Source organism: Zingiber officinale, chromosome 1B (assembly GCF_018446385.1).
Source record: "Zingiber officinale cultivar Zhangliang chromosome 1B, Zo_v1.1, whole genome shotgun sequence".
Lineage (NCBI taxonomy): Eukaryota > Viridiplantae > Streptophyta > Magnoliopsida > Zingiberales > Zingiberaceae > Zingiber > Zingiber officinale.
Genome location: NC_055986.1, coordinates 2,805,392 through 2,816,210, shown reverse-complemented (window position 1 = coordinate 2,816,210; position 10,819 = coordinate 2,805,392). Strand labels below are relative to the sequence as shown.

At 40.6% G+C, this 10,819-nt stretch overlaps 2 protein-coding genes across 3 annotated transcripts; one reads left to right on the top strand and one right to left on the bottom strand.

Annotated features, from left to right (window-relative positions):
* Window positions 1–1,208: 1,208 nt before the first annotated feature.
* On the top strand, window positions 1,209–4,277 carry LOC122046884 (transcription elongation factor B polypeptide 3-like). Of its 2 annotated transcripts, none has more exons than XM_042607821.1 (8): window positions 1,209–1,407; window positions 1,658–1,895; window positions 1,970–2,107; window positions 2,313–2,391; window positions 3,432–3,503; window positions 3,639–3,714; window positions 3,800–3,868; window positions 3,982–4,277. In XM_042607821.1, the coding sequence occupies exons 2-8, from the start codon at window positions 1,728–1,730 to the stop codon at window positions 4,064–4,066; spliced, it is 687 nt and encodes a 228-aa protein (XP_042463755.1). In that variant the 5' UTR covers window positions 1,209–1,407; window positions 1,658–1,727; the 3' UTR covers window positions 4,067–4,277. The 2 variants fall into 2 exon arrangements, with proteins under 2 accessions (XP_042463755.1, XP_042463762.1); XM_042607828.1 differs by having other exon boundaries at window positions 3,800–3,881.
* Window positions 4,278–4,952: 675 nt separating this feature from the next.
* LOC122046894 (pathogenesis-related protein STH-2-like) lies at window positions 4,953–5,861 on the bottom strand. The gene is made up of 2 exons (XM_042607841.1): window positions 5,531–5,861; window positions 4,953–5,436 (listed from the first exon to the last, which is right to left on the bottom strand). The coding sequence occupies exons 1-2, from the start codon at window positions 5,706–5,708 to the stop codon at window positions 5,129–5,131; spliced, it is 486 nt and encodes a 161-aa protein (XP_042463775.1). The 5' UTR covers window positions 5,709–5,861; the 3' UTR covers window positions 4,953–5,128.
* Between the last annotated feature and the right edge of the window lie 4,958 nt (window positions 5,862–10,819).

The window sequence follows — 10,819 nt, the reverse complement described above, 5'->3', positions numbered from 1 at the left end:
TTCATGCAAAGTTTGCCCACTTATCTTATTCTGCTGAACTTCTGTTGCTCTCAATCTTCTTCTCCAGGACATAGAACTGGAGCTCATCCATCAGTTTTAGAAAATGATAAATACAAAATATTTATTTAAAAGTTTAATTATGGCTCCAACGCAAAATATAAAAAATATAAAAAAATATATTATAAATAAGTCAGACAGATGGGATGTTGTATATTAGGTATAAAGTATTTGGGGAGCAATAATAACATTGAATTATTAATTTACAATTGTAGGTCTATTTATAATTGAATAAGAAATAAATATTTTGTAAATCAATTTTTGATTTTATTAGAATTAACTTACATATATAAATAATTTTTTAATTTAAAAATAGAGAAAATGGTTTAAAACTTCCTAATAACAAACTACTCTTCCTTCTCAGTTTTCACAAAAAGTTGGGTAATTTTGCATGCACTCCCCATTGATAAACAAAACTTTGCATGCAGTCCCCACCCATTAAAATCTTTGTTTTCACTCCCCAGTTAAGCATCTTTACCAAATTGCCCATGATATTTTTAGGTACAAAAAGTCTAAAAATCAGTATAAATCCTCTTAAATTGAGTATATTAACTTAGAATCTAGTATATTTTCTATCAAATTGAGTACGATTCTAAACCCTAAACCCTAAACCCTAACCCTAAACCCTAAACCCTAACCCTAAACCCTAAAGCCTAAAGCCTAAACCCTAAAAAATAAGAGGAACAATTTTGATAGAAAATATACTCGATTTTTAATATAAAGTACTGACTTTAAGAAGAATTATACTCATTTTTGGACTTTTTGTACTCAATTTTGAAAATTTTGTACTAAAAAATCTGAGGGGCAATTTAGGTATCAATATTTGCATGAGGGAGTTGAAACAAGTAATACTTTGCATGCAGGGAGTGGAAACAAAGTTTTTTGGACATGGGGATTGCATGCAAAGTTAACATTATGATTGAAGATTTTTCTCTAATTTACTCCAAAAAGTTTGTTTCCGCTCTTTATATGTAAATTTTTCTTTACTTCAACTTCTTGATACACATCAATTTATTTAATTACCTTATTTTTTATAGATAAGAAAAGATTATAAGAAAGTATAATTCTTCCTAAGTTTATTATATTTATATTAAAATTTAATATATTTTTTATTAAATTGAGTATTTACGGGATAAAATCAGGTTCAGCGGATCGGGCGCAATCTGAAATAACCCGAACCGAAGAGGGGAACGACGCCGTCGGCAACAGGCAACGCCATGTCGCCATTCATCTTTTGATCGTTCTCAGTTTCCTTTCCCAACTCGGCTGATGCAAATATAGATATATTTGGGATTCCCTGTCTCAACAAATTTCACTGCTTCTCGTCTGCTATCCACGCCGATAATCAAGGTGCGACCCTTGTTCCCCGATCTCATGCCCTACGCAGATTTGAGTTTTGGGATTATGGACTGTTCTTATATCGTTGTCTCAAATTTCTTCAGCTCAATGATTCTTTTGAAGGAAAAAAAAAGAGAATCTCTTTGATTTGCTTATTGATTTGATCTCTAGCTTAGAATTTTTTTATTGATTGTTTTCAAATAGTTTTTGTTGTTGTTGTTGTTGTTGTTGTTGAATAACCATGCTCGCGTTTCCGATCCAGGGTTAATTTCCTAAGAGATTTTGGTCTGCGGGATCCAATATTCCGGTAGATCGAAATTTGTAGGTGGTAGATGGGATTCTCCAGGAAAGTTCCAACCTTGGTGGATCTATGTACGCAGACTGCAATCGCTAACATTAGGTACATCGGCGATGTTGGAGAGGTGGATTTGCATCTATTAAAGGATATCTTGACTCACTGCAACATCGATCAATTGACCCACATTGAAAATTCGACAAAAGTAAGCAAATTTGTTTTAGAGGGTTTGTCCATTTTGGCTTCTGCTATCCATTCTCAGATTTACTGTGACATTAGGGAAGAGACCTCAGTCCTGTAACAGATGATTCGTGGAAAAGATTTTATGAGCTACAATTTGGAGTGGAGAGTGCAAATACCGTGATCAAGAGGATGAAGCAGAAGAAGATGGTATTTAAATGGAGACTTCTCTATCAGGTTATGTGCCATTTCCTTAGGATTTGTTTATGTTATATTTTGAGTTATTTTCTCTTGTAGTTGGAAAAAATAGAGATGATCATTAATAAAAAACCCACATTCTGCCATATAAAATCTTTAAAAAAAAATTGAGATGTCATAAAACAGTAGTAGCTTAACATTAAGTAAGATGTCACTCATGCTTTCTTCTATTGCTTGCTTGCAGGCAAAGTTGAAGGAGAGAGAAGAAGCTCAAAATAAAGTAGCAGAGAAACTTAAGCAGAGATATGCAGAAACTCAAGCAAGTGAGTCATCATCCACCCTTATATTTAAAAGTTGGTTCTCATTAGCTGATATGGTATCATATGAATTGGGCTAACAAAAAGAGGTAGCCCATCGCGGCCCCTAAAAAAATCATTCATGAAATATTCTAACATCCTTATTATATGGCTTGATCATATCACATATCATATTTCTCAATTGAATTATCGAAAGTTGTCCAAATGAAAATTTATAGTTATGTCGATTATGGTTTTCCATCAGATCACTTTGTCAGGGTGATAATCACTCTTCAAATGTTTTTGGTAAGTTTAATTGCTTATCTCTGATTTTCTCTTGTATTCTTTTTATATACTAGGATTTGATAGAAATGATCTTGTTGATGCCCATACCATGAGAAAGTTGAATCAACCACATTTTATGTTTCTCCATCATCTAGCTTTAACCATTCACAATTTTTTTCTTTGTATTCAATGTTTATGAAAAACTTATTCAATGCTCATGAAATAACTTCCAAAACAGCACATGTACATTTTTACCAATATACCCGTGTTGAGGTTGATTTTCTCTCTCCCAACTTCAGATCACTTGCCTACAAGGTTACCATTCTGTTAAATTACACATTCCAGGACATCCAGATACTTTGATAGATGTCATCCATTCTCTTGGATGGGTTCTCTTCTTTCCAACTCAGGGTCACTAATCTATTTTACCAATGTAGCATTGTGTTCGCTTACACTTAAAGAATCATTCAAATGATTTTCAAAGCTGATGACAGTACTATTCTGTCTCTTGTAGAACTCGTATTTCAAGCTTTTGTTGCTAGTACTTTTGAACTGGTATAGATGTATTATTTGTATAATGATTCCATAACAAGCAGAGAATTAATACTTCATCCGCCTGCTTGTTTTTGCCTAAAGGTCAGTTTTGCAATGTATTTGTTAGGGAGTATGATCTGTTTCTATCTTCATAAAATTGTTCTACCAATTATGCATGAAGTTCGTAGCTACACTTAGTTCATTTTTGTCAATGTTTTTGACATTGAAATTATTTGTAATCTATGTAGAGAAACAAAGTCGCCAAATCCAAATTTGCTCTAAAATTCCTCCTTCAAGTAATAAAAGGAGTTATTGGGGAGGTAAACTATTATTCCTATACTAATGTAAATTGAGCAGACAAAGCAGACAACTGAAACTCCATATTTGTTCTGGTTGTCTGTCGTAAAGGATAAATTTGTAGCCATTATGCGTTAACACGATATGTGTGCTTGTAGAAAGTGGACCTGGCATTAACTTGTCGAATGTGAAGGGGAATTTGATGAAAAAGGCAAAATTAGAGTATCTTCATAGGTAGATTTGAATATTTTGCTTTCAGAATCAAGCTTTGATTTTTTTAATGAAATTTGATTATGTGAGCTTTGTTTGTGTTCCTCAGCCATGAGCTAAAAGTACATGCTCAGATGAAGAGAGATGCTTTGCAGCGAAACAGCTTTGCACATCAAAAGTGGATTACCAATGTTCATTAGAGCGATTACATATATTTTCTTTAGATAATAACCAATGTTTATTTCATATCTGTCTTCTGTTCTTCTAATCAACTCGTTTCTTGTTTTGCAGCACGGTCCATTCTGGAAAGAAGAATTATCAACAATGTAATTCTGCTTCGAGCTCCAGAAATGTAAAACCTGCCACAAGAAGATAAGTTTTCCTTAGGGTGGCCGCTGAAAAGGAAAACCAGATTGGGTTTCTGTTTCTCAAATATTTCCTACAGTTATATAGCAGTTCCTCTCTCAATTATCTTGAAAACCTATGCCGAGAATCATTTTTCTCAAATTTGGGTTTATGTATCAAAATTGTATTATACATCAGTGTTGCTATAATAATTGCCTTTCAATACCTCCGTGGGAGGTCCAGTTTTAGCATTATGTTGGAAAACATTTTCAGGTGCTCGTATAAGGACTTGCCTCTACCTTATTTGAGATTTCAGTTTGGTATCTCTAGGCTCAATCATTCATATTGGGAGAGCAAAATTAGTAAAGTTGCTGCAAATTCAAAACCTTGGCAAATGTAGTTCCCATCACTTGGGACGTTCTTACTTTGGTTTTCCTCCAGTAGCTATCTATCTTCTTGCTCCCACATTGGGTCATTTGTAAACTTGTTGGGGTTGGGTGTAATCTCTTTTGACAAAACATAAATTGATTCAATAGGTTTTAGCATCTTTCTGGGCTTGCATGCCTATTGTAGTTAACTGTCGTCCCCTATCACTTGTTAAATTTGTTATTACTTGTGCTTTAGAGGGTGCTTCAAACACTACTCTGAAGACGTGTTTGTTTCTTTTGATGCTAAGAAAATCCATATTTTATTATGCATTGCGATCAATAATACCGAATGTGAATCTAAAGTGTATTCTTTTGTGGAAAGGATGGATGCTGATTCAACATGCATTTTGAGTATTTTTGCAGGAAGTGAAGCATCCGAAGAATCCATTCAGCATGTCTTCTGAATCTCTTCGTATCCTGCATATTTGTGTGTAAGCTGGTCAACACCGTTCGATTGTCTTCAGTTTCTTCTTCTATAACAAAGCATGATTTGAAAGTAACATAGCTTTTATTTGTAGCAAAAGTTTTACACCAAAGTTTCCAAGCACTCTAGAAATGAGTCCAATTATTGAAGACATTTTACTGCTAAATTCATGATAAACTTGAACTTATGCTTAGATAGCAAAGATAGCAAGTTCTGATGGACTCATGAGTCACATATGGATTCATGCATAGACATCAGGATTAGCGAGCAAGTATCCTTCGACAGCTTTGAGGACTCCAATGGATCCATCTCTAATGGGTTTTAACTCTTCCTCACTAAGATCCTTGTCCCCGAGTGTTTCATACTCCATCTTGATCTTTGCAATGCAACTATCAGCACCCGAAGGCACAAACACTGACTCATAATCAAGTGACTTGAGTAGCACGCCAATGAGACCTCCTTCGGTGGCTGTGTTTTTGAAAGTGTAAGTTGCCTCATCCAACACTACTATTTTGTTCTTGTTGAAGCTTCCCAGTGGCATATTAGAAGCTGCATTTTGCCAATGAAACAAAAGAACATATACATATAATCAGCATGTAGAATCTTGTAGAGCCTTTGATTTACTTAAAATGTATGAATATACCTGGAGCAAAGTAGAAAACATTGACGGCTCCAACTCCCTCTCCAATACGCTCAGCTTTCGAGAAAAAATCAGGCAAGAGCTTAGGGTACAAGATGTGGGGTTCGCACACTGCTCCTTTCCAAAGCCTTGCAGCAGAGACATTGAGGGTGACCTCGTCGGTGCAGGAACCAGACACCATTTTGTTGCCGAGGATGCAGACTAGAAAGTAAGTGACTAGAAGAGGTCGAACTACCAGTGGATGAAGAAGCAGGGGAAAAGGACAGTCTTTATATAGATCTTGAAGGTACGGTGCCGGGTCAATTTGGGCGTCTACGTGACACGTTCAAACTTCGGCATCTGGATTTATCTTCATGTGCGACATGATAAGTCAATTATTGCCTGGAGATGGATTTGTTTCGTCTGTACACTTGTTTGTTTCTCCCATTATTTCAAAGTATTCCGCACTAGCCAGACTTACCTTTCAACAGTATGTTGACTCGAGGATGGTTCCAAAACGATGGAATTTATGCAACTGTTAAGTATGAATCATGAATGTGGTGTGGCTGAGGGAGAAAATTAAGCGTTTGGTCGTTCAACGTTTGCTTGCTGGGGAAAATAAAATTTAAGTAATTTCTTTGGTTCGAGAATAAAGAATTTATGGAGCTTGACTGTTGGAGACTTGTAATTCGAGAAGATTCAGAAAAAAGAGTGACGCGTTAGAGAAAAATCTCTAGAACGTTACGTTTGCTTATAGAATATCTAACTAGGCGAAGAATCGGTTTTGGCTCTGGAAAAAAAATTGAAAGAGAATTCATAGCAAGGAATGAAATAAATAGTTAATAAAATATCACCATAAATTCCTTAATATTTGATTTGTAAATATATTTGCAAAATATTTCATTTGGGCGATTAGATCAAATTAATTAGTTTATCTGACTTATTTAAGTGGTTTGATTTGGGCTAGTCTGCTCGAGTTATCACCCGATGCACTCATCCCATCCAAATGTCTCATCTTGTTTGGTTCACTTGGTAGCAAAGGTGGAATCCGCTATCCCAGCGGCCTCCTATGGTCGACCCCAAGACCATATGTGAGGAGATAAATCAGAAAGCTGTAGTTGGTCAGTATAGAGAAGGATTTTTTTTCTTTGGCTTTGCCCAGATTCAAACCCTTACCCTATGATAGCAACTCTGCTCCGCACTAGTCAACTCAACCTTACTCGGGGCTTCTATGGTTGACTTGGCTCTCCTGATGATTGTATCAATATATTTTAGTCATAATTTTATAATTTTGACTGAATTAAATTATATAGCGTCCCAGTTGAAGATATTTGTTGGAGAATGTAGATACTTTTACCATCGATCTAAAGAATCATTGTTTGTTTCAGCAAGTAAGCTGTTATCTATAATGATACGGCGGTAAAGGGGGGCCCATTCGGCACGGGTCAACTGTCAGGGTAGAGATTAAAGTCAAGGTGGTTAATACCAAGGTGTCAAAAGGCTCGCTTATGATGGCAGAGCGGAGGTTGATCACAATGGCCGATCGGGTCAGTTAGTACCCGATTGGTAGGAGACATGTCCGAGCATACTACCCGTCTAGCTCAAGAAAATATTGTAAGGTCGCCAGACGCTTAGTGCGGAGCAGCGGGACGCTAAGGAGATCGAGGAGCTTGTTTGATCGGGAGGGACAAGCTATTACACCGAGTCACCGAAAGGAAGAGCGAATGAGGTCGACAGAGCGAGGGAGTCTAAGCCAAGCGGTTATCCCGCTCGGCCAAGTAATGGGGCCACTGTCATACCTCTGAATATCCTTTTGGGAGATAGTGCCACTGACACGAGGTATGGTCAACAGGTGGATCGTACGGCGGAAGTTTCTACTGTCTTGTCAGGGATATGCATGTCCTGTTAAGGTATAGTGTCAGAGGCACTTTCCTAACAGATCCTTTCATATGACACATTGGAGAATGTGTCCATGCCTCGAGTAGTTTGCACATCTCCCACCAGGGCTCTATATCAAGGGGTAAATACACTGGCGGAGGTACGCGTTATTCACTGTTTGCGCTTGTGTTACTGTTGCTCCGCTTTCCTCTATATTTCCGGTGACTGACTTGAGAGTCGGAGGGCCAACGTCAGGGACCCCTTCCCTAGCTCGGCATTGACGTTGCTTGTTTTACAAAGCGGGACGCGATCTACATCCAGTCAACACAACAACCATATTCCCAACTTTCCACCTTTCCATTTTCGGACAAGATCATTTTGGCACCGTCTGTAGGAACATAGCCGACATCCGAAACGTGAAGATAGAGGATACTGGACAACTCACCACAGTGACTCTGACACAAGAGGAGCTCGACATACTGATACAAGCCCGAGCGGCAAAAATGGTGGAGCAACAACAATAACAGGAGATGGTCGAGAGCCAAGTGCATGAGCCCGCGACATCAACCGTGGGTCTTCAGGCTGGACACAGAGACCGAGCAGATCACATATCCGCTCGAGGATAGAACAAGAAGCCGACCGACACATATGAGGAAGCGCCCAATGCGTCGATTCGCTTCCATCGAGCGTTGTTCAGGACTTCATCAGAGGAACGGGGCCGAGCAAACAAGGACAGGGGGTCTTCCTCAGATGACGCGCCCGTTCGGGACGCACGGAAAGGTTAGGCACCAAGGGACGACGATTCACCCGAGTGGATCAATCAATAATTTTTACAGAGGATTTTGGATGACCCGCTGCTAAGGTACTACACCCCGTTGACGATTGGAGAATACAACGGAACTACCGATCCGGACGACCACTTGGCTAAGTTTGACAATGAGGCCACGCATCATCAGTACACCGACAGGGTGAAATGTCGAGTCTTCCTCACCACCCTTTCCGGATCAGCGTAATGATGGTTTAAGCGATTGCCGAGAAGATCTATTCATAGTTTCAAGGACTTCCGAGTGACATTCTTGCACCACTTCACCAATAGCCGCCGCCACCAGAAGATGAGCATCAATTTGTTCTCATTGAAGCAAGGGACCAGGGAAGCATTAAGGCTTATATCCAGCGCTTCAACTAGGTAGCCATGGATAACCCATCAGTCTCCACAGAAGTATTGGTGAACGCCTTCTCTCAGGGGCTCATTGGAGGGAAGTTCTTCCGGTCACTTATCCGAAAGCCGCCAAGGGACTTCGACCATCTGCTCAGGAGGGCCACAAAATATATAAATGTGGAAGAAACCCAAGAGGCCAAAAGAAAGGAGGCGCCTGTTGAGCCCACAGGAGTGCCCGAGTGGCAACCATCGAGTAGCTATCAACCTCCCAGGGGCCTCGATCGGCGGAGCACAGCCACACCACGAGCCCATGATGCATGTCGTGCAGCATGTGGCAGTCGATCACCCAAAAGCTGCAAAAGGCAAGGCATGAACTGTTGGTGCAGCGGGGCCGACAAGAGAGGAGGGGTGAATTGCCCGTAAAAATAAGAAGTACCCTCCTCGTACTTTCAACTCAAAAAATAGCAACAATAATAAAAGAAATAATAGAAATAAACAGTAAGAGAAAAGACCTAGACTTTTGACTTGGTTACATCCTAGGTGGTTGTTAATCCAAGGCGATTGGAAAGCGCACTAGAAAAGTCTCATTCTTTGAAGGCGAAGAAGCATTTTATACACTAGAAGCTCAAACAGTTGCTAGGAAGTTGATACAAGAGTTGAAACGAATAATTCCTAGCTCTAGGGGTCTTTATATAGCTCCTGGAAAGTCTATCTCGAGTCTTGAGGGCGCCTCTAATGAGGTTGAGGGTGTCTCCAGCTAAGGCATCAGATAAAACTTTATCCAAACTTGAAATAATCAAGTAGACTGGGTCGAGGGCGCCCTCAATGGCCTTGAAGGCGCCCTGGACAATGTGGAGGGCGCCCTCAAGGCAATGAGGGCGCCCTCACGCCTGTATGCAGTGCAAGCGCCTTCAACACTTCGTTGAAGGCACCTCCAGCTTGCTTTTCTAGCTCCTTTTGCTCCTTTTCTTCTTCCGAAGCTCTAATCGCTTGGGTGATTGCGGCTAATCGAAATAGGGCTCACCTGAACTCAATTTCTGGCCTTCTCCTCGAGCAGGCTTCCGTCCCAGCTTCTCGTCCCTCAAACGTCGCGCACATTCTTCTCGTCCACTAGTGTACACTTTTGCATCTCTTTCGTCCTTCAGACGTACCAAGCCCATTAACCCCCTTTCCGTGACGTCCTTCTCGCTAGCTGCGTCTTCCGCTCGACTTCCTGTGCTCCTAAGATCTTGCACACTTAGACACAGGGATAAAAAAACAAACAGGACCTAACCTAACTTGGTTGATCACATCAAAATAAGCACGGGGTCCAACATGAACGCCACTATTCTGCTCCTTCTATTAGTCGACCGGCGACGCACAACACATGCAACTACTATGATCTAACTCTGATTGCAAGCAGACTGGCTCCTTGAGGATATGATCGTCGGTTACCATCACCCGATTGGCATCATAGATGCCGGTCAACCGGTCGGAGGGAGGAAGAGAGAGGGGCGTCTGAGCGGCGCCATCATCAGCCCCAATGGAGGAATAACATGAGTCCCGCCTGAGCTTTTGTTGAGTGGAAGAGCCCAGTGGACATGGTCCCTCGGCTTGGGAGGAAGAAAATAGGAGAAACCCCGCTCAGGGAGAAATTGGAATGATCGCTGGTGGGCCGACCGACAGTGATTCCAACCTAGCGAGGAAGTCGCACTCTCGGCAACTAGAGATCCACGCTATTGGGTGCAGCAAGGAGAAGGCCGAAGGACCTGAGATCAGCTTCGGCCCGTGAGACTTAGAGGGAGTGGAAATCCCTTACGACGACGCTTTGATCATCCGAGCGGTAATCGCTAATTATACTATTCACCAAATCTTGGTTGATACAAGAAGCTCGGTGAATATTATATTCAAGAAGACGTTTAACCAGCTGTAAATCAACTGGAGTGAGCTACAGATAATAACGAACCCACTCTATAGATTCACAGGCAACGGAGTATTGCTGATCGGCCAGACACGAATGGCCATTTCGTTCGATGATGAGTTGCTCAAAAGGACCAGGACCAAGAACTTTATTGTGGTGGATGCGTCGTCCACTTATAACATCATATTAGGCGGACCGGCCCCCAACGAGTTTCGAGCGGTGGTGTCCACATTCTACCATAAGATCAAGTTTTCGGTGGACAACAAGGCGGGTGAGGTCAAAGGCGACCAATTGGCCGATGCTATGTCAAGATGGTCAAATCCAAAGCAAGGGCCGCTCGGAAGAACCCGCGCTTTGAGGTGAATGTTATAATGGT

What these genes read in the sequence shown, in the direction of transcription:
- LOC122046894 (XM_042607841.1), bottom strand. Translation starts at nt 5,708, where the DNA reads ATGGTGTCTGGTTCCTGCACCGACGAGGTCACCCTCAATGTCTCTGCT. An exon ending in TGTTTTCTACTTTGCTCCAG is followed by an intron (nt 5,437 to 5,530) that starts GTATATTCATAC and finishes GGCAAAATGCAG; the next exon opens with CTTCTAATATGCCACTGGGA.
- LOC122046884 (XM_042607821.1), top strand. Translation starts at nt 1,728, where the DNA reads ATGGGATTCTCCAGGAAAGTTCCAACCTTGGTGGATCTATGTACGCAG. An exon ending in ACATTGAAAATTCGACAAAA is followed by an intron (nt 1,896 to 1,969) that starts GTAAGCAAATTT and finishes CTGTGACATTAG; the next exon opens with GGAAGAGACCTCAGTCCTGT. An exon ending in TAAAAGGAGTTATTGGGGAG is followed by an intron (nt 3,504 to 3,638) that starts GTAAACTATTAT and finishes GTGTGCTTGTAG; the next exon opens with AAAGTGGACCTGGCATTAAC.